Source organism: Camelina sativa, chromosome 11 (genome assembly GCF_030686135.1).
Source record: "Camelina sativa cultivar CO46 ecotype springtype chromosome 11, ASM3068613v1".
In the NCBI taxonomy this organism is placed as follows: domain Eukaryota; kingdom Viridiplantae; phylum Streptophyta; class Magnoliopsida; order Brassicales; family Brassicaceae; genus Camelina; species Camelina sativa.
Window position 1 is genome coordinate 46,010,927 of NC_141890.1, and position 22,676 is coordinate 46,033,602.

Consider the following 22,676-nt stretch of genomic DNA (forward strand, 5'->3'; position numbering starts at 1 on the left):
AAACCAAAGGAACAGTAACAACACTAACCAACCAATCATATTATGGGAAAATTCACAATAATTTGAAATGAAACATAATAATAATAATAAGAAGAAGAAGAAGAAGAAGAAGAAGAAGAAGAAGAAGAAGAAGAAGAAGAAGAAGAAGAAGAAGAAGAAGAAGAAGAAGAAGAAGAAGAAGAAGAAGAAGAAAACGTGTGAATTCTTTAGATTGTAATAACTACTAATAAGTGATGGAGACAAAATAATACAAACTTACACCCCAAGCTTTAGTTGTAATAAAGTGGTGTGTAAGGCAATTTTTATCCCAAAAGGCCAAAATAGTTTCATCTTTTTTTCATCACATCAACAAATAAACGAACAAGTAATGTAATGTTTCACATCATTGTTTTTTTTTTTTCAAATGTCAAAAGTAAGATTTGTTCTTAATTCAATAATTTGTCAAAAATTGCTTAGTACACATAAAATAAGGGGTTAGTGAATTAATATAAAAAAAAGAAGAAAACAAAATAAGGGGTTAGTTAAAGAGTGTTAATTACTTTTTTTTCTTCCTCAGCTTTTCATACGCATTTAAAGCGCCGACGAAGTTGAATAAGACACGAAGAGGAAGAGACCACACACGATTTTACTCGTCTGACTTATCAGTTTCAGATTCGCTCAATTTTCAGATTCGTCTCGGATTCACAAGACTGTCTTCTCTCCGGTGAGCTAAATCTCGATCGTTTGTTGTTAAAAAAAATTTAAGAGCTTATTTTTTAAATGAACGTTAGATCGACGAATTGGTTTGATTACTCTAAAGCTAGCATTTTTGGTAGAAACTGAGCTTAAATTTTCAATCTTTTTGTTAAACTGAGTTTTGGGTTTTCATTATGAATACAGGAAAATTTGAAGATCTGGGTCCAAAAGCTCATAAGCAAGAGCTTATATAGCCATGGACGAAAGTAATTATCTTCTTGCTTTTTTTTTTCTTCTAAATAGCTCTCTTAACTCTCTATTCAACTATTAGCTTTGAGGTTAAGTTTATGTCTGTGTCTAGGAACAGATTAGTAATACGGCTGCGAATGGTATGTTTTTGATAGTCTTGGGGGCATTTCAGTTTTGTGATTTTGGACCACGAGATTTAGATTATTAGATCACGAGACCACGTTTTTTCTCCTTCGTCCATTTTCATTTTTATGATGTTGTCTTCACTGAATTTGCAAGTGTTGGAATCTACTGCTAACTTTTCATCCGTATGTGTGCAATTATACGTTGTATCTGTTTCATTGCAGATACTAAATTTGTATCTGGAAATGGTAGAGCCGAGCTAGTAAAATTCATCGCTGATAGGCATACCAAACTCATGAAACAAGCCGCTCGATATTATTCCGCACTTAAAGGTTAGTACTACAATCCATTACCGCCTAGGAGCCTAGTCTTGTCATGTGTACAAGTGGCCTGCTATTTCATGTTTAAAATGTGAAAGACGAAAGAATTCATGTCATTGTCAACACATTCGTCTAAGTTATGATCTAAGCAAAAGACATCGTCTCTGTTTCGGCAGATGCTATTGCTCGTGGGAGAAGAAGATATTCACTTGTAAAAGATGTAGATGATATGGAAACAGGAGCATATGACAAACCTCTTCCATGTTTTGGTTGTGGAATCGGATGGTTCTCGTGAGTACTTTGCTTCTCCTGTTAATTCCATGTTATCGGACTTAAGGCCAATCCTGATTTGAGTCTTCATTTACCTTAAACAGCTTTCTCCTAGGATTTATGTTCCCACCTTTGTGGTACTATGCTGCATATCTTTATTTCGGGAACTATTATCGTAAAGATCCTAGAGAAAGAGCCGGTCTTGCTGCTTCCGCAATCACTGTAAGTAATTATATATATGATTTTGTCTATAGTCTAACTTAGATAAGTTGAAGTGACTCTGAATATGGATGTTAAACTGGTGTAGGCGATGGGATTCTCTCTTGTGTTAGTCGTGATTTTTGCTGTCCGGTGGTTTTACTATCCTTAAGATATACTACAAGACTATGTAGCTTTCATTCATACCTATAAGTTTCAGTGTTCATCAAGGTATAGTCACCGAACTCATGTACATTCACATAAACCAATGATTTTACTTACACATTTTTATCAAGTTGTGTATAATTTTTTTGCTCACAACATAGAGAGTTTGTATACGAACAAAGAACAGAAAGAAAACAACAACAACATATGGTTAATGGTTGTATTGTCGCTACATTATTTTGGCTGTGGTTATTATTCTCAACTGTACAATAAAGTCAGCGAAATTGGATTATTATTGTCCTTAATTTCACTTTCATATCCTTGGCCGTTCTCTAATGATTTTTGTGGATATAAACGACGAACCTTTTTCGTTTCTGGTTGGCCGTCGTTTTTAGTACGCACATTAAAACTTCAAGCCGTTTAGTACGCATATCAGAACTTCAATGAAGTGCTTCTCTCGGTATGTAAAGCGGGTGATGTTTGTTTCCTAGTGGTGATAGGTACGTACGGCGGGGGGTGCGTATATATTTTGTACTTATCACTTTATCAGCAAAGAGAAGTATATGATTGATTCGAGGGATTCGATTATGCTCAAATAGCTAAAAGGCTTCCAATAGGTTAATGCCACGACAAATTTGTGGATCTCTTCCAAGTAATAATCGAATCATTAAGAGCTTTGATTAGCTCTAGTATGTAAAAATTAATCTATACTAATAAAGACAGACATGTGTAATACGATTGGATGTGGTAATATAAATAAGCACGTGCGGGAGACAGGCTGTGTTGTGTAATCTGGACGATAGCTGTTTGAAGAAACTTAGACGATACTTCCGATTCATCTAGCGTCTCTCTTTTCCCAGCCTGTCTCTTTCTCTCTTACTTATTTTTAAATGTAATCTTGATAAATTATTATATTTTCCTAAGCTATTGTGGCTCGTTTCCAGACCAATATACAGGTATCTCTCTACCTAAACTCCAGATTCATGTCCATCTGTTGTGCCCAATTATTTCAGTCATCATTCTTTGTTTGTTCTATTATATATAAAACAATTCTTTTAAAACTCTACTTAGCAACAAACCATCAACAACAAAAAAACCAGAAATTCTGACTCTTCGGTCTAATCATTTTTGGTCATGCGGAAATTGAGTTTAAATCTCGTGTGGGTGGTTTCTTTAAGCAAGGGTTTGTAAAAAACGCATGGTACTAGGCTACTAGCTAAGTTTATGTTACATGCTATTATTAGTTAGATACTACTATTCTATTGGTTAAAGCTGATCACATTCACTTTTGATGTAGATACATTTTTATACGTTTTGAGTCACAAAAAGACTAACGTTTGGTGGATTTGTCACATGTGTGATCTCAATAAATAAATTTTGATACATGGAAACTATTTTGATTCGATGGCCTCAGCAAATTTTTGGCTGGACAAAATACTTTTTGCTAATCACTTTTCCTTTCACTAACTTTTTTACCCACGTAAATCATTCTGATTCTTAATTAGTTTAATGAGATATTATAACCTGGTGTGATTCTCCCGAAATCGATATGCTCTTATTATATTTTCTTTATACGTAAATCACTATCCTCTTTTTCTTTGGTTAATATATAGTTTTATACTGTATATGATTTTAGTTGATGCTTACTTTTCTTTCTTTGGTCTTTAGGTTTAATAGTGGGACACTGAATACGAAAGATAAGAGCCAAAATTTCAAAATATTAATAATATTTCTTTTTCACAGACAGAAAGCTGGTGGCGATGGTCATAATTTTAGGACTACCAAATTTTATATATTTCGAACATAAAATGCGTTGTTAACTTGTTACCATCATATTTTGTATTCTTATTTTTCTCACTTTTGGGATTGTTGTCTTAACGTCAAAATGTTACGTGAATAATTTACAGGAAATACAATTACGTATAAGTTATACTTACAAGTTTTGATCCCTTTCTGGTTATCAAAACGTATGATTCCAGCTTTTATTAAGCATTTTAGTTGTCTGTTTCCAAAAAATAAAATAAATTAGGAAATGGTGGTGGCCGAGTGTACAACACATTAATGATAAGGTGGAACGTTACACAACCCAAAAAACAGGGTTTAGTTTATTCATATAATTCATTAATTCGCTTACAAGTATTATTAGGCTGAAAAGTGTTTTTAACTAACACTTTAAATTTGATATATTGATAGTGTACTAAACTACAAAAATGTTAAAAGGGTTTATGATAAATTAAATATGAGTTTAAAGGGTTGGTATTGGATGCTGGTCCCCTTTTCTTTTTCTTCACCTTTTTTATTAAGTGATATTTTTTGTTCAACTTTTTTTTGCTCCTTCCACTTATCGAATGTGGCAATATTGTGGCAAGTAATGAAGAAAGTATCTGAAGCACACAAGCTCTGTAATGCTATTACCCATCGACATTTGATTTCAATATCGTTTGATCTATCGCTATTATAAAGGTAGAAGCATGATAACCACTCCTCTACCCAACCAAAACAATAGAAACTATAAATAATGTATTTAAAGTTTAAAACACAATTTTTTGTTTTTTTTAAACGAACCCGTAAATTTTCGAGACCATTGCTTTTATGAAAACTAATACACCGAGTTTGAGCATAAATATTATAATTTTATGTATATTATCTAAACTGCGAATTTTTTTAGCCATGGTTTTGTTGTGTTAACTTTAGGAACAACCACTGATAAGATCTGCGGAGCGTTTCCCATACGCATAAACACCGACGACTAAAAAAGTGAATGCACAATACCACATTCAAGTCCTCGTCCTGACAAACTGACTACAAGTCTAAATCAATCTTTACGAATAAAGATTCATCATATTTCTTTGACTTCTTTAGAAATGATTCATGTGGAAAAAGCATAATCATATATATTGCAAAATAGGGTAAATTTGTTGTGTAAATAGAAATTTACTTTTCTTTTGTTTCTTTTAATAAACGAATAATTGTAAAAAGAAAGAAAAAAAATTGTTTAAGGAGAGACAGGTCGACAAAAGGTGCGGAGGTTTGTGTTGGGGTGTAGCGAGAAAAGGGTAAGTAAACACTTTACAATGATGATCACCACGCTCCAATTATTTCTGTCAAACAGAGCATGAGCATCCCTCTAAAGTCATTTTCCAAATTTATACTCCTTCTGTCCCACCCAAAGATGGATGTTTTGAAGTTTTTATACATTTTAAAAAAGTAATAATTACTAAATTTAAATATATTTTTTCTTTGATTAAACATATATTATTTAATTTTAAACCAATAACAATTCAAAATTTTAAATATTTTCAATGATTACTTTTTGAAGTTTACAAAACATCAATCTTTATGAGATAAAAAAATATCCCAAAACATCAATCTTCGTGGAAATAGAGGGAATATGTAACAAAAATTTAATACTATACGTGGACTTTTTAAGTACATGCATATATGATCGTACATTCCTTTTAAAATAGTAATATACAGGATTCGTGTTTACATGGAAGTGTTAATAACGTATTTTGCGTGTATACATGGTAGTAGTACATGGAGCGATGACAACATGTTTTGTGTAGCGAATAGCGATGACCAATGATAAATATATGATGTAGTCGTGAGAGTGTTTTAGCGAGATAATAAACAAAGATGCAGAAGTATAGCTCGAGTTAATTACTACAAAATGTAAGAAAATTTATTTACATACGAAGTAAGTGTTAACCCATCATGCATTTAGTGACAGAAATAAAAATAAAAGTGTTGTGTTGCGTATTTCGTAAGTTCGACCAAATTTATATCTAGAGCTAATTGTTCCACTTTAATTACTGTAGCTAGTGGATTTGCAATTGCAATTATGGTTAAATAGTCCCAGATAATTATTAATGTCCACTTTTAACTAACTTTTCAATAATTTTTTCTGTTTTTTTTTTCTTCTTTCAGATTTGAATGTTAAGCCTTAAGCATCGAAACAACTTTGAGATCGTGTGATTGTGTCTTCATGTCACCGTGGTAAGAGATGTGTGCCGTGACATTTTTTAGGAAAACATAAAAATAAGATATTTGTGTAACAATAATTGTTTTTATAAACATGAGTTAATGTAATAATTTGCAACTTTTGTACCACAATCTTTGAATTAGTTTCCGAGAATCAAGTACAAATCCAAGAGATCTATTTTGTAGAAAACATAAACCTTTTAGTCCCTTAAGAAACTCATTATTAATTTTGAATGTTGCCGTGTTATTCTAAAAAAAAATTCACAACAATAAGTTTTTTTTTAATATTTATTTGTTGACTAATCCTAAACAAGGTATTAATATTATTTTCTGTGTAATCAAAAGTTGAAGCATGAAGTTATTTTCTTACGTAGCTAGTAAAAATCTCGTGGTATATATAATAGAGAAATCGTGTGTTGAAATGTTTCATTGGGAAAACAATATAGTATTTTGATATGTCAACATATGTTCGATTATATGCATTAAATTACTTTGCATGATTAATATAACGTTTGGTAAGCAAAAAAAATAAAATACATATACTATTACTAACTATATCTTTTGGTCGACGGCTCCGACGTTGCTTGTAAACAAGGGTTATCCAAGACGGGCCTTAGTGGCAACATCCTCAACAATTCTTTAATTTATCAATCATTAAGACAAAATAAAACTACATTTTGACTAATTGCTTTTTAATAAAATCATTGAAACAAATCCGATTAATTAGTTCTATTTCTATACAACATATGCAAACAATAACACTGCAAAAATATATATAGTTGGACGGCTACGAGAAAATAACATATCAATCTTTTTTGTTTTTTTCCATGTCATTTTCAAATATTGCCTTTTTTACATATGTCTGATATTAAATATTATTAAAACTTCTGTAATAAGTTTATGAACCTAAAAGTGAAGCAATTCCACGAATTTTCCAACTCAATGATTTGAATTTGAGTCTAAATAATAATTTTAAAATTAAAATCTTCGGCGCGACATGGTTCAATACCATGACAACAATTCCTTTTCCGTGTCCGTATGATTATAAATCTTAATCATTGTTTTAATTACCCTCTTTTTTAAAAAATAACGTACTTACAAAAATTAATATTATTGTTAATCTCTATCCCACTATATAAACTCGTTTACTCCATTAAATGGTTACTGTAATCAAATCCACAAGTCTCTCTCTCTTCTCTCAATACTTTTAAAAATGGACGATCAACCGCCGCTGATCTGGCCGCAGTTTGAAGCCACCGGATACACTCGTCGACGATCACCGATCCCAACTATATTAGTTCCAGCGATGATCGGAGTTACATCAGCGGCTATATTTCTAGTCTTTGCAACCTTCGTCGTCCCTACGTTTCTCTCCATCACATCTCAGATTCTTCAGCCAGCTTCCGTGAAACGAGGATGGGATTCGATCAACGTCGTTTTAGTAGTTTTCGCCATTTTATGCGGCGTGCTCGCTAGACGAAACGACGACGGATTAGCTTCGTCGTCGTCTTCGTCACAATCAGAAGGACGAGGACCTGTTCTGATCAGTGGTGAAATGTCCGTCGGTGACGGTGAGGTTAGTAAGATCTCTTCCACGCCGACGGTTTCATCAGAGCATTGGTTTGATGACGTGTATGATGCTGATAGGCTTAAGATATATGAGAGTGTGAGTAACCGGAGTTTTATTACGCCTGGTTTACCGGTTACCGGAACTGTACCGTTGAGGCGTAGTAGTACTTCGTATCCTGATCTGAGACAAGGCGTTTTCAGAGAGACTGGCGATCGCCGGTTCCGGTTTTACGACGATTTTGAAATTGATAAGTACCGATCAGTAAACGATTCGAGTTTTTACGAACCGTTTCCGAATCGTTCTAAAATCGAGATTGAAGAAGAAGAAGAAGAAGAAGAAGAACCTAAAGAGATTCATATTGATAAATTCGTTGTAAAACCATCGTCTCCGCCGCAAAAACCACCGGCACCACCACCACCTCCGCCGCCTCCACTTACTCGACAATCACCGGTTGAAGTTTTGCAGAAACCGAGAAGGACTCATCGTTCTGTTAGAAACAGAGATGTACAAGAAAACGCGAAACGCAGTGAGACTAAGTTCAAACGAGCGTTTCAACCTCCGCCGTCACCGCCTCCTCTTGTAACCGCTACGCCGCCGAGGAAACAGGGGACTCTTCAGCGGAGAAAGAGCAATGCGGCTAAAGAGATTAAAATGGTTTTTGCTTCTCTGTATAATCAAGGGAAGAAGAAGAAGAAGCTTCAGAAATCTAAGAGAAAGGAGAGAATCGAATCTTCTCCAGTGGTTGTGGTGGATGTTATGGAAGAGCCGCCGCAATACCAATCGTTAATTCCGCCGCCGTCTCCGCCTCCTCCTCCACCACCTCCTCCGCCTCCGCCGCGATCGTCGCAGTCTGTATTCTACGGATTGTTCAAGAAAGGAGTTAAAAGCAACAAAAAGATTCACTCCGTTCCGGCGCCGCCTCCACCTCCACCGCCGAGAAAGGTCCAATTTGATCCTCAGACACCGCCGCCACCACGGAGATCCAAATCCGGAAGACCTCCGCGTTCGACGAAACCGACGAGTTTTAACGAAGAGAACAACGGACAAGGATCTCCGTTGATCCAAATTACGCCTCCGCCTCCACCACCGCCTCCGTTTAGAGTTCCGCCGTTGAAATTCGTGGTGAGTGGTGATTTCGCGAAGATACGGAGTAATCAGAGCTCTAGATGTAGCTCCCCTGAACGGGAAGTGTTCGACATTGGTTGGGGTCTAGAACTCACTCATTCTGACGGCGGAGCTGAAATAACGCCCGCCGTGAGCGGCGGTGATGGTGTGCTGCCGGGGTTCTGTCCAAGCCCGGACGTGAATACGAAAGCCGACAATTTCATCGCCAGGCTTAGAGACGAGTGGAGGCTTGATAAGATTAATTCCGTAAATAGAAAAAAGTAACTGGGCTTTGTGTAAGGCCCATTACGAATACGGCGTAGTTTTCGTCATCTCATGACCTGAAAGGCTCCAGCACATGCACAAGTAGGATTAGAGCAAGTGCATTAGCGCATGTTTGGTCTGTTTTTCAGTATTAAAATTTTAAATTTAAATAGAAATAAAATAATTTTCAAAAAAACGTTCCTGCAAACGGGATGTAAGAGCATTAGCATATGTTTGGTCTATCCTTTAGTATTAAAATTTTAAATTTAAATAAAAATAAAACAATTTTCAAAGAAACGTTCCTCCAAACGGGACGTAATTTGCTCCGTCCTTCGTTACACGTGGCAACGTCTACATTGTTTGTGTTGTTTGGGTAGGGGGAACCCAAAAGTCGAAGCTTCCAGTTTATTTGTGTTTTCTCTCTGACTCTCTCTCTTGACTCTATCTCTTTTGACGGCGATTCGTTTGGCCGGCGATTTCATCCGTTAATTTCCTCAGACGAACCGATCTGCTGTATCATCTAGAAGATTATTCGCCGGTTCCAATTGAAAGGAGGTTTGTGTTCCAAATTCGTTTGCAATTTTAGATGATTTAGTATTTTTGATGTATTCTCGATTTAGGGTTTTCGATATTGTTTCTGGGATTCGATTGGTTTGTCTCTGAGTTTTGTTTGAGCTAGGGAACTCTCTGGGTTTAGGTATATTTTGTCTCTGATTTTTGTTTCGATTTAAGGTTTTGGATTATGTTTTGGGTTTCGATAGTTGAGTGTCTCAGTTTTTGTTCGAATTAGGTTTTTGGATTATGTTTATGGGTTTAGCTAGTTGAGTGTCTGAGTTTCTGGCTTTGTCTCTAAGATTGTTGTCAGTTTGTTTGGATTTTGTGGATTCTTTTATGTTAAACTGAGTATAACCTTGCAATTGTTTGTTGTTTATGAGTTTCCTCAGCGTCACCTGAAGAAAGCAACACATAACGGAAAATCACAGAAGAAGTAGCAACAATCATCGAGTCAGAGGTAAATACTTGATTCCATTAACATCAGAAATGTCCATTGGTTGTTGTTTGGTGGGCTCAGTTTTGTAAATGCTTTGGTTGTTGTATAGTTGGTCTTTGTAGTGGTCTCATTAATTGATTAGTGGTGATGATCTCTGTTAAAACTCAAAGATTAATGGTGATCTAACTTATATAAAACCGGAAATATTTTATAAGTTAGTTAAAAAAATCTAAAACTCTTCAAAAAACTCTAGTCTTCAAAAAAACAGAGTTCAAGTCTATTGATAAGATGTTTGTCTTAAACCATCTCCTCTATAAATTTAATGGGATACTAGAATGCTTTGTAGTTGTGTAAGTTGTCATAAATTGTGATTAGACTTAGGTAGTTGAAGGATAGGTCATTATGAATGGTAACTTATTACTTGATACCTTTTCACCTTTTAAACACCAAACCAGCCTTCAATCTTTCTCCATCATCTTCTACCCCTCTTCTTTGGTAAACCAACAACATTTCCGATTCCTCATCATCTAAAAATCTTCTTCCTATGAGTTCTTACAATCCATTCAGTTAGTCTTCTAGTTATTTAGAGCTTCTCAACAGTCAAGGAGAGTCACTTAACCAAGAAAACTCTCCTTATGAGAGTTTTCCATCACCTGGCGACAATGGTGCTTATGAAGTACCTCCTTGGAGCTCTCAAGAATCCCAGGATGTACCTCTTTCTCAAGAGACACCTGTCAGGAAGGATAGGAAGAAATGGAATCCGGCTGATGATGAAATTCTTATTAGTGCGTGGCTGAACATTTCAAAGGACCCGATTATTGCAAATCAACAAAAGGGAGGAAGCTTTTGGCAAAGGGTTAACAAATACTATGCATAGACTCCTCATGCTATAGCCAATGGTGAAGAGGGGAAGAACATAAACTGTAAGCAGAGGTGGTTTAGGATCAATGAGTTCACTAACAAGTTCTGCGGGGCTTATGCAGCTGCAGAGAGACTAAACAGTAGTGGACACTCTAAGAACGATGTGCTGAAGGTGGCTCACGACATCTACTTCTCTGAATATAAGACGAAGTTTACAATGGAGCATTGCTGGTGTTTGTTAAGGTTTGAGCAGAAATGGATGAACATTAACGCTGTTAACAACCCTTCAACTTCAGTCAGAACAAAGAGGAAACCAGTTGCTGCAGCTTCACAATCCGAGGCAGCTTCACAATCCGAGTCAACCCACATTGAGCAAGACTTTGAGGAAAGGCCTCAAGGTATCAAGGCTGCAAAGGCCAAGAGGAACAATGCTCATGGGAAGGCTCTTGCTGAGTACAAGAGCATGTGGGAAGTAAAGAAGGTGGATATGGCTGAAAAGGAGAAGCTACAAAAGCTTGGCATACTAGACACACTTCTTGCCAAACCAGAGCCACTTAGTGAAGCTGATCAAGTTATCAAGGATAAGATAGTGGCTCAGTATTTCTGAGATTGTTGTAACTTTGTATGATTTTCGTAGTATCTAAGTTCGAATTTCTGTTTTAGTTTTTTATGTATTCAATTATGTTTGTTCTTGTTTCATCAACTCGGCTTAAGATGCAAATTTGTATGATTAATCTATTATCGAACGATGTTAAATTGTCCTTGTGTTTCTGATTGTGTCAATCTGTTCTTTGTGTCTATATGTTTCAAATAAATCAGATGGGCCAAGACTACAGCTACTCTCAGCCTGATTCCTCAGATCAATATGATAGATACTCTGACGACACTGAGGACAGGGAAATAGATGCTTTGATTCGGATGTATAAGGCTGAGAGTAGCTTCATGAATGCTCAGGCGACTCAATACCCTCCTCAACCTGAGGTTGAGTTCGGATTCCCGAAGGTATGCTACTGTGGTGGTCAGCCCCTCTTATCTTCAAGTTACAACAGACGGTATGTGGGAATACATAAACAGATTATTAAGTGAGTTGCTATGTTTTAACTGATTATGAAGTGATTTGCTAATTATATATGTTAATGCAGGTTCTTCACATGTGGAAATGTTGATGATGGAGAGATGCATATTCACAAGTGGTGGGATGAACCTGTCATGGAGGAGATGAGAGAGATGGGCAGACAATGTGAAGTGCTGTCTCAGAAGGTAGATAACCTTACATTCTCGAGTAACTATGAGACAGCGCAGAAAATAGTCCGGTTAGAGAAGGAAGTGTTTGAGCTAGGGAAGACCAGAAATAGGTTTAGAAATGGTTTTGAATTGATGGTTTTGGTAATTGCTTTTGTGGTAGCAATACTAGGTATGGTATCCTTGTATCATGTTTTTTCTAAGGCCTTTGTATGATTATGGGAATCTGTTTGTAAGCTTGTTGTTTCCGAAAATATCAACACTTGTAGTCACAGATCGTTACTATACAGTCACAAGCTTTTGTCACGAATCGTTACTATATAGTCACAAGCTTTTGTCACGGATCTGGTGCATTGCTTTTGTCACGGATCGTTGCTGTGGTAGTCACGTATTGAGTAACACAAAGCTTGTAACATTTGCTATATATATATTTCTTTTGTAACACAAAACCAACCAAACGTCAAGATCTCCACTTCTCTTTTTTTTTTACTTAATAACAAAACAAGATCTACACTTCTCTTTTTTTTTTTAAATGGCATCTTCATCATACCATTATCACTACCAAAGAGATGGTATGGATGATGATTTTGATGCTTATTTTGATAATTTTCCCGAAAATTCTAATATCATGCAAGAACCAATAGAACCAAAGAAACGGATTTTTATCCCAAGAAACCGAGAAGAAGGCCACAATAATCTTTGGAATGATTATTTCAGTGATACTCCAACATACCCGGACTATTTATTCCGGCGACGGTTTCGCATGCACAAGCCATTGTTCATGCGTATTGTGCAACGTCTCTCTACCGAAGTCGAGTATTTCGATCAATCCCATGATGCAACCGGACGGGCTAGTCTATCACCTATACAAAAATGTACTGCAGCAATTCGCCAATTGGCATATGGTACTGCGTCCGACTCAGTTGACGAGTATGTACGAATTGGTGGTTCAACAACTCGGAAATGTTTGCACGAGTTTACCGCCGGAATAATCCCGTTGTTTGGCGATGAATACCTAAGATGTCCCAGACCGGACGACCTAGAAAGACTACTCTATGAAAATGAAAAACGTGGATTTCTCGGGATGGTTGGGAGCATTGACTGTATGCATTGGGGGTGGAAGAATTGTCCAACAGCTTGGAAAGGGATGTATTCACGATCAACCGGAAAACCTACAATCGTGTTGAAGACGGTAGCTTCGTACGACCTCTGGATATGGCATGCTTTTTTTGGAGCTCCAGGTACTATGAACGATCTTAATATTCTAGATCGATCAAATGTTTTTGATGACATTCTTAACGGTAAAGCTCCGGAGGTCAACTACTTTGTCAACGGAAGGGAGTACAATTTGGCGTACTATCTCACCGATGGTATTTATCCCAAATGGGCCACTTTTATACAATCTATCCGGCTTCCACAAGGTATGAAAAATTCTCTCTTTTCTAGAAAACAAGAAGCTGTGCGGAAAGATGTTAAGCATGCATTTGTAGTCTTGCAAGCTAGATTCGTCGTTGTTAAAAATCCATCTCGTTTATGGGATAAATACAAAGTAGCAAATGTTATGAGAGCATGCATAATACTCAATAATATGATTGTCGAGGATGAACGAGGAACATACAGTTACCGAAACATTGTTTCTGAATTTCAACACGGAGAAGATGTGGATCAAACATATACCATCGGTGCCGCCAGTTTGGGTTCAAATATGAGCACTACGATTACTTGTCTTACAAAAATTCGGGATAAAAAAGTCCATGAACGGTTAAAAGAAGATTTGATTGAGCATATTTGGACTAACTTTGGACATCTTCCATATAATGAAGATTAATTAAAAAAATTCTATGAATTGAATAAAATGTTTGTTTTTATTTTTGATGTTTGTATGTTTTATGTTTTTAATTTTTAATGTTTTAATTGTATGTTTTATTTTTTTTTCAAGTTTTTTTTAACTTTGTAATTTCTTATGTTTTTAATGTTAATGTTATATGTTTTATTTTAATTAAAACTTTAATATCTTTTTACATATTTATTTAAATAATTAATTTATAAAATTAAAAATATTATTATTTTATTCATGGGACCAACTGTGAGAGACACCAATGCGCGTACCAAACTTAAAAAAACTCTGAAAATAATCTTATTATATTTGAGGGACCAAAATCTGAGGGACACCAATGCCCATGCTCTTACAAGAAACATCTGAAGAAGCGGCATTTGTACAAGTGTTTGAACTACTCCAGAAGGACATGACTTTAATACGAAAACAGAGTATCGAGTGATCTATGACGGCTATTATCAAAACTCATACAAAATCAGAAGGCACGAGAAGCTTCTAGAAGATTGAAGAGCTTCATGTTTACAATTGGAATGTAAACATGAAGAAAGTGGGAAATTTCCTAAAACATAAAGAAAAAGGAAATTGTACAATTCCTATTAGGATTAGATTAGGTAGTTTGCTAATTAAATAGCTAATACCTAGATCTATAAATAGGGATGCTAAAGCAAGGTTGAGTTTGAGCACAAACAAGAGAAAGTTAACCTAGTTATTAAGTTTTAGTTTTTAAGAAAAAAGAGCTAAAAACTTAGAGAGAGCAAGAAGTTTCTTTAAGAGAGTTTTGAGAGGTTAGAAAATTGTTTAGAACAAACTTGTAAACAGATTTTCTATCAATCAAAAGAGAATGTAAAGAAATCAATATTTTCATTATTCAGATCATAAGTTCTCACACTTCAACATCTACAAGGGGAGTTTGGTAAACAAATGGTCGAGATGTTTTTATATTGGTTGGCGAATTCGTCGTGATTTTAAGCAATGTGCAGACACAACATAAGGACTCCGTTTGGCTGGTTACGGGTCGGTATAGTTATTAGTGGTAATTGGTTCGAATTGGCTGGTTAGTTTTTGGGTTTAACCGGTTGAGGGGCTTTGGTTTGGTTTGGTTTGGTGTGTTGGATTTTTCAGTTTGGACTTTGGAGTGTCTGTATGAAAAGAAAAGTTAGTTAATAACTTTGGTGTTGATATTATTGTTGGTACGCATAACGTATTGATGTATGTATGGGCCATTGGTACGAAGAAATATAGTTGTGGGGGCTCTGTATTTTGTTGAGCCTACCTCTTGTGATTTTTCCCTTTTCTTCATTTACATAATGTGTAAATGCTCTTTCAAATTGGTTTTACAATTTTTACATTTTGTAGTCATTTTAAAAATAATTTAGTTATTCCATTTTGAGTTAGGGGATTCTCCCTGCGTTAGCTATTATGCTAGCTCTTAAGAAATGATCTTCAGTTTTTTTTTTTTTAATCGTGGATATGATTCGTCGAGCTACGTTTAAGTTATTTTATTTTATCACGGTATTAGATATAGGCCCTATTTTTTTCAACGAAAACGTTGTAGTAAGTGAATAATCATCTTTGATGCAATCACCAAATTAATGGATATGTTTCTATACTTTCATGAATGGGCAAAATGTGTCAAAGTAAAGTTTAAAAAGATAAAATAAATGAGATTGAGTACATGGGAAGGTTTTCAAGTACATGTTTGAAGCTTGAGTTTAATGACAAACTTCACAATTTATCAAGTATGTCTCACTTTTTGTGTTTTTTTTTTGTTTCTTTTAAGTTATGACAAGATGAAACAAATTGGAAAATCGAAATGATCGAATTGCTAAATCTTAGACAACTAACATGGAGAAATTGTTTTTCTTTTGTTGGGATAAAATGTGAAGTGTATTAGTAAAAAGGAAAAAGTTGTGTTACAAGAGCTATATTACCAAACGAGAACAAGTTATATACATGAATGATTCTGTTATTGTTTCTCTGATTTCTCAAGCTGCTTATGAAGTAAATTGTTATTTCCTTTATCTTCCTTGTGATAAGCCAGTGAACAATGCGGTGAACAACCAAATCTATAATCACATCTGACAGAATTGGTTTTGTCAAACACGAAATATCCTGAACAACTTATTGACATGTTTCTCGTAAGAAAAGTAAAAGGGAAATAAATACTAGATGTCCTGAAAATAAAAAGCAGAGTCAAGAAACAGAGGACATTGGCCTTAAATAATAAGCTTACGTGCAATTTGCAAACTTCTATGATTGTATGCATGTGATTCGGTACTTTGTTCTAGGTCCATCGGGCCCAATCATGCGGCGTGATGAATACGTAGACCCAGGCGCAATATGAACATACGACAGCTAAAATATGGAAGGGAGGCTAGTTATTTATTCATCCGGTCCAATTGCCAATGTCTTTCCTCTTTTGACTGTAACTAATAAGAAATCATTAATAAGAGATCAAATGAAATAAAATCACGTTATACTATTAGTTAGAGTGGTAAAGTTGTAAATAAATTAATGAATAATTACAAATTGTTTGTTTCCTGATTAAAAATCAGATCTTTACAGGAACCGCAGATCGCTCAGAAAATGTAACAAGATGCTCTCAAAACCATGTGCATTTCCATCAACCTTCGCCGTCTCAGTAGCTTACACAAAAATCGTTTTTGCTTTCTTCTATTATAATAAAATCTATCTAAAATTTACCATATATTTATAAGAAACTTGTGTGTGGAAAATATTGAAAAGTGGTGTTTACACGTATAAGTGGATCCATCCAATTATCTCTAAACTCTATAGATATTTTGAATCTAACATTTGTGTGTAAATATTACTAATCTTCCGAAGCATTTAAGTTCACATCAAATAATATATAAGACCTCGGGACAGAAGGTAAACCAAACTTCCTCATCCCAAGACAAGATTCTCTGTTTCATTTTCTTTCTCCATAATCAATCAAGAAGGGCTTCTTTCTTGTTTTAAAAGAAAAATAACAGAGATTACATTTGAGGTACAAAATATATACTACTCTTTAACAATTTTTTAAAAAAGTATATAGAGTAGAAAAAATACTATGTCATATTATATGATTTGAGTAATCTATATAATGTTTTTGATGCAGTTCTGTTTATATATGATCTCGTGGAATATTTACATTTTGCAACATATATCTATATTAACAAAAAAATGTTAAGTATCATGTAACACTTGTATTTGTCATAACAAAAAAATGTTAAGTATCATGTAACACTTGTATTTGTCATAATCATTTTATAATCCAGTTCATATTACTACGGTTTGTTGTCCATTCAAAAAATATCGAAAATACGTTGTGGCTTATATCTTCTTTAATACTAGTAATCAAATGTCAAACAATCCATTTAGCTATAATTCAATGTTTGAACACGAATCCCATTATTTTAACACAAACAACATTAATTAATATCGTCTAAATGAACTTCACTTCACTTCCTCCTCCATAAATACGTTATACCACGAACACTTTTCTTTCTCTCTCTCCATCTATAATATTTTCTTCTCTTTTGTCGGAAAATAAATCAAAATGATCACCGGCAAAGATATGTACGACGTACTAGCGGCCATGGTGCCGCTGTACGTAGCTATGATACTAGCCTACGGTTCGGTACGGTGGTGGGGCATATTCACTCCGGACCAGTGCTCCGGTATAAACCGGTTCGTTGCGGTTTTTGCGGTTCCTCTCCTCTCTTTCCATTTCATCTCCTCCAATGATCCTTATGCCATGAACTACCACTTCCTCGCCGCCGATTCTCTTCAGAAAGTCGTTATCCTCGCCGCACTCTTTCTTTGGCAGGCCCGTCTCTTATAGTAACCTCTCAATGCATCATATCTTACATATATAGTTAAGGGAACTTATCAGCACATAGTCTGTTTTCATTTTTGTGTGTTAAACATCTTTTTACTAGATGTATTATTTGGTTATAGAAATTGTGTTGTATAATACTACTAGGTAATTTATGATTTAACACGGGTAGCTAGATCTTTTATTTATCAAATAGCAAAACTAGTATTCGAGTACTTGAAATAAGTCTTGTATCCAAATTCGAATTTAGGATCACAAAATTAAATTTCTCTAATATTTTGAACTAAACCGTTTTTGGTGTGGTCAACTTATTTTGTGAATAGTTTTGTATGGTTTATCTCTTTTGATGTTCTTTATGTTTAGTTTATAGTTTTCCTGAATTGCTACCAGGTTTTGATGACACTTATTCTTAATATCTAGTCTTTAGATCTAAAATTAATGATTTATCAGAAACATAAGTAATCAATTTATAGTGTGGTCCAACAGTCTGAAGAGCTTATTATTGTAAATTGAGAGTACGTGGTTCGAATCTACCCGCCTAAGTCTATAATTCAAACCTCACATAACTAGCTAAGCCTTAGAGTTATAAAGCTAGTTATATTTCTCTAAACAAACTTACACATGCACATATTCTCCTGTTTGTAGATATACTGAATCACTGATGAGTATATTGTGATATGAATTCAGGCGTTCAGCCGCAGGGGAAGCCTAGAATGGATGATAACGCTCTTCTCACTATCAACACTACCGAACACGTTGGTTATGGGAATCCCATTGCTTCGTGCTATGTACGGGGACTTCTCCGGCAACTTAATGGTGCAAATCGTGGTGCTTCAGAGCATCATATGGTATACTCTAATGCTCTTCTTGTTTGAGTTCCGTGGCGCTAAGCTTCTCATCTCCGAGCAGTTCCCGGAAACGGCCGGTTCAATTACTTCCTTCAGAGTTGATTCTGATGTTATCTCTCTTAATGGCCGTGAACCCCTCCAGGTTTGAATATTCGATCCGTTTCATATTAATTTTATAGCTTAGTCACAAGTTTTTGTAAATATCATGCAGAACTTATAACTATGAAACAGACCTTTTTTATAATACCGGTTAGTTATATCCGGTTTAAATTACTTCATCTCCTGAAAATATGATTTTTCTCTTTAATCAGACCGATGCGGAGATAGGTGACGACGGAAAGCTCCACGTGGTGGTCCGAAGATCAAGCGCCGCCTCATCAATGATCTCATCGTTCAACAAATCTCACGGCGGAGGTCTTAACTCCTCCATGATAACGCCGAGAGCTTCAAATCTCACAGGCGTGGAGATTTACTCTGTCCAGTCATCACGAGAGCCGACGCCTAGAGCTTCGAGCTTTAACCAGACAGATTTCTACGCAATGTTTAACGCAAGCAAAGCTCCGAGCCCTCGTCACGGTTACACCAATAGCTACGGTGGTGCTGGAGCTGGTCCCGGTGGAGATGTTTACTCACTTCAGTCTTCTAAAGGAGTGACGCCAAGAACGTCAAATTTTGATGAAGAAGTTATGAAGACGGCAAAGAAAGGAGGAAGAGGAGGGAGAAGTATGAGTGGCGAGTTATACAACAATAATAGTGGTATGACATTTATTTATTTATTTTGCTTTTATATATCTATGTTACTATAGCTAGGAGAAAAATAAACTTGTGACTATTTCATTATTGTTTGGTTGCACTATAATTGTAATTTTTTTAAAAAATATTTTGTAATTATGGTCAGTTCCGTCGTACCCACCACCGAACCCGATGTTCACGGGGTCAACGAGCGGAGCAGCTGGAGTGAAGAAAAAGGAAAGTGGTGGCGGAGGAAGCGGTGGAGGCGGAGTTGGTACTGGAGGAGGACAAAACAAAGAGATGAACATGTTCGTGTGGAGTTCGAGTGCTTCTCCAGTGTCGGAAGCCAACGCGAGGAACGCTATGACCAGAGGTGCCTCCACCGATTTATCTACCGACCCTAAAGCTCCTCTTCCTCCTCCTCCTCAGGACAACCTCGCTTCCAAAGGTTCACTAATCTTCAATTTTTAATTCATACTAAAAATATTTTTGTACTTTTTGTAAAAATATAAAATACTAAAGTCAATCGGTGAATATTTTTTTCGAGGAACGATCATATATAGTCAATTAAGTTTATTATATTAAAATTTATTGTATTTGATGGTGACAGCGATGCAGAATCTGATAGAGAACATGACACCGGGAAGAAAAGGGCATGTGGAGATGGACCAAGACGGTAATAACGAAGGGAAGTCAGGGGTAACGTCGTCACCTTACATGGGCAAAAAAGGCAGTGACGTTGAAGACGGTGGTCCTGGTCCGAGGAAACAGCAGATGCCGCCGGCCAGCGTGATGACAAGACTTATACTCATAATGGTCTGGAGAAAGCTTATTCGAAACCCTAACACTTACTCTAGTCTCTTTGGCCTTGCTTGGTCTCTTGTCTCCTACAAGTAAGTGAATAGTTTACAATTATACATCACATAACATATATAAAAGTAGCAAAATGTTTCTTGGTCAATTGCTTAATGTTTGATCATATTTTATGGGACAGGTGGAATATAAAGATGCCAACTATAATGAGTGGGTCGATTTCGATATTATCTGATGCAGGTCTTGGAATGGCTATGTTTAGTCTTGGTATAGTTCCTCTTCATATAAATTACAATATACATTTTAGTTCCAAGACTCTGATTTTTTTTTTTTTTGCTAATTATATTATGTTTTTTAATTGGTGATATATATATAGGTCTATTTATGGCATTGCAACCAAAGATTATTGCGTGCGGAAAATCAGTAGCCGTGTTTGCGATGGCAGTAAGGTTCTTGACCGGACCGGCCGTGATCGCAGCCACCTCAATCGCAATTGGTATTCGAGGCGATCTCCTCCATATCGCCATCGTTCAGGTAAATTACTTTTTAGTCTTATTATATTTCAGTTTAACTTACAATTGATGCTTTAGTACTAGTGATGTTGAACGTTTCTTAAAGAACATATTATACATACACAATTATTGATAAGAAAATTTTGTATTATTGAAGGCTGCTCTTCCTCAAGGAATCGTTCCTTTTGTTTTCGCCAAGGAATATAACGTCCATCCTGATATCCTCAGCACTGCGTAAGTTATTATTTTTATGTTTTTCTCTTTTTGAAAGTTGCACGACTTCTAAATATATATTTTCATATTTAGAATTAGAAGCAAAAAAAATTGATATTTTGAATTTTAAACTTTATGCTTGTTTTATTTGGCAGGGTTATATTCGGAATGCTAGTTGCCTTGCCTGTAACTGTACTCTACTACGTTCTTTTGGGGCTTTAAGTTATAGTCAAAAACGTATTAGCAAATCAAAGGCGATACGACCAAAGGTGAGGTTTCTTTTTTTCTTTTCAAAAAAGAAAAAAACACAAGAACAAGAAAAGACTAATTCCAGGTCAGGCTTAGGTGGATGGACAAGCAATGTTTGCATTAATTAAATTATAGCATATGATGATAGTCGAAATTTTAGATAACTTTGTATAATTTATATGCACATGCATGTACGTGATACTCTCTGTAAGTTTCGTTTACATTTATTAAATTTTTGGGATGTGCGCGTACAATTATACAAAATTTTAATTGATTTTTTTTGTTTTTCTATTTATAGATGGTCGTGAAACATGTTATTAAATAACACTAATATTTCAATCATATTACTAGATCGCGCAAAGTGTGTTTAGATTCGATCTTGTGCTTTTCTAAATCTCTAGACAAAAATTTTATTTTGTTTTGGATCAAGTGCACTAATCCTTCCAAATTTGACCTTTAAATTCATTTATTTGTTTTATTTTTGTATGTCTGTGATTGTGAAGTTGTCTTTTACCAAAAAAATGAACGTAATATTCACTTGAAGCCTTGAAGGTAGTCGCATTTTGATTGAGTAAAGAACAAGGAAATCTTTATATATTTTATTTCACCTATATAGAACATTAAAAACAACATATTTATAAAATTTAGATGCGGCGATATATACGTGAAAACTGATATAATGTGTGTATGAGAGAGGTGACTACTAAAAGTATATCCAACAACATAATTGTGTCACCAATAAGATATTACACGGATGGTTGTTGGATTGATACAGAGAAAAATTGGTGTGTTTGGATGCATAAACCTCCGGAATACATAACAGCTCATGTTATCCATTCTTTCAAATCGGAAGCACCTGATCTAGACGATTGATTGAGTAAGGAACTAGGAAGATAAATGCTGATAAGTGTTCGACAAATTGATTATGTATCTCTGATCTAACAACAGCGTAAAAAATATGGGCTTGCCTCTGGAGGAGTTGACTGTATAACGTGAAAACGATCACGTGGGGTATCAAAACGATGAGATAGACGTTGGAACTCGCTCTCTGGTCGGAACGTACATTGAACGAACAACAACACATGAAATTCAATAACAATTCTTCTCGCTATACTATTATATAGTTTGTCATGACTTTCTGACTTATCTGACAATAGATCTTATATATATCTTTCACACGTAAAAATATCTATTATTTGTTTAAATGCGTAAGAGAATAACATATTTATAATGTTTTTTGAAGTTTACAGAAGTTTTTGTGCATTGAGTAGGAGACAACATTTGCTCAGTGACAGCTCTTGTCTCTCTAGGCAACTTATTATTTTAGTGTCTTTAAAAGCTATATATATATATATATATATATATATATATATATATATATTTTTGGATTCGTGAATCTTAACTTGTATAACACAAATTAATGTTCATACTGTTTGACGTTGATATGATCACAAGCACTTTTATAGTCACCACATTGTGAAACAGTGAAGGAACTATTTCATTTGGACGCATATTGTTTCCTGGGCAAATTATAAGTACTGTAACTTGTGTATACTACTATGGATATTAGTCTAGCTCTAATTTAGAATTGTCCAGTTTTCTAAAATTTATCAGATTTTGT

General features: G+C 35.3%; 6 protein-coding genes across 7 annotated transcripts; all 6 read left to right on the plus strand.

The window, feature by feature from the left end:
• The first annotated feature begins 457 nt into the window (after positions 1-457).
• LOC104726255 (uncharacterized) lies at positions 458-2,292 on the plus strand. 2 transcript variants are annotated; one of them, XM_010445073.3, is made up of 6 exons: positions 458-703; positions 880-941; positions 1,272-1,379; positions 1,544-1,658; positions 1,742-1,859; positions 1,945-2,292. In XM_010445073.3, exons 2-6 carry the CDS (start codon positions 932-934, stop codon positions 2,005-2,007), a joined length of 414 nt encoding a protein of 137 aa, XP_010443375.1. In that variant the 5' UTR covers positions 458-703; positions 880-931; the 3' UTR covers positions 2,008-2,292. The 2 variants fall into 2 exon arrangements, with proteins under 2 accessions (XP_010443375.1, XP_019088472.1); XM_019232927.2 differs by lacking the exons at positions 458-703; positions 880-941 and having other exon boundaries at positions 1,110-1,379.
• Positions 2,293-6,917: 4,625 nt separating this feature from the next.
• LOC104726256 (uncharacterized) lies at positions 6,918-9,216 on the plus strand. The gene has a single exon (XM_010445074.3). The coding sequence runs from the start codon at positions 7,195-7,197 to the stop codon at positions 8,938-8,940; it is 1,746 nt and encodes a 581-aa protein (XP_010443376.1). The 5' UTR covers positions 6,918-7,194; the 3' UTR covers positions 8,941-9,216.
• Positions 9,217-9,346: 130 nt separating this feature from the next.
• Positions 9,347-12,323, plus strand: LOC104728953 (uncharacterized). Its single transcript, XM_087474242.1, has 3 exons — positions 9,347-9,931; positions 11,591-11,823; positions 11,914-12,323. Exons 2-3 carry the CDS (start codon positions 11,591-11,593, stop codon positions 12,227-12,229), a joined length of 549 nt encoding a protein of 182 aa, XP_087330368.1. The 5' UTR covers positions 9,347-9,931; the 3' UTR covers positions 12,230-12,323.
• Positions 9,945-11,578, plus strand: LOC147935493 (uncharacterized). Its single transcript, XM_087474243.1, has one exon. The coding sequence runs from the start codon at positions 10,989-10,991 to the stop codon at positions 11,376-11,378; it is 390 nt and encodes a 129-aa protein (XP_087330369.1). The 5' UTR covers positions 9,945-10,988; the 3' UTR covers positions 11,379-11,578.
• A 36-nt stretch (positions 12,324-12,359) lies between the features above and the next one.
• On the plus strand, positions 12,360-13,841 carry LOC147935494 (uncharacterized). Its single transcript, XM_087473031.1, has one exon. The coding sequence runs from the start codon at positions 12,546-12,548 to the stop codon at positions 13,839-13,841; it is 1,296 nt and encodes a 431-aa protein (XP_087329157.1). The 5' UTR covers positions 12,360-12,545.
• A 2,748-nt stretch (positions 13,842-16,589) lies between these two features.
• On the plus strand, positions 16,590-21,309 carry LOC104726257 (auxin efflux carrier component 2). Its single transcript, XM_010445077.3, has 9 exons — positions 16,590-17,679; positions 18,376-18,678; positions 18,848-19,292; positions 19,435-19,716; positions 19,879-20,161; positions 20,263-20,348; positions 20,458-20,615; positions 20,751-20,827; positions 20,962-21,309. The coding sequence occupies exons 1-9, from the start codon at positions 17,410-17,412 to the stop codon at positions 21,026-21,028; spliced, it is 1,971 nt and encodes a 656-aa protein (XP_010443379.2). The 5' UTR covers positions 16,590-17,409; the 3' UTR covers positions 21,029-21,309.
• Positions 21,310-22,676: the final 1,367 nt, after the last annotated feature.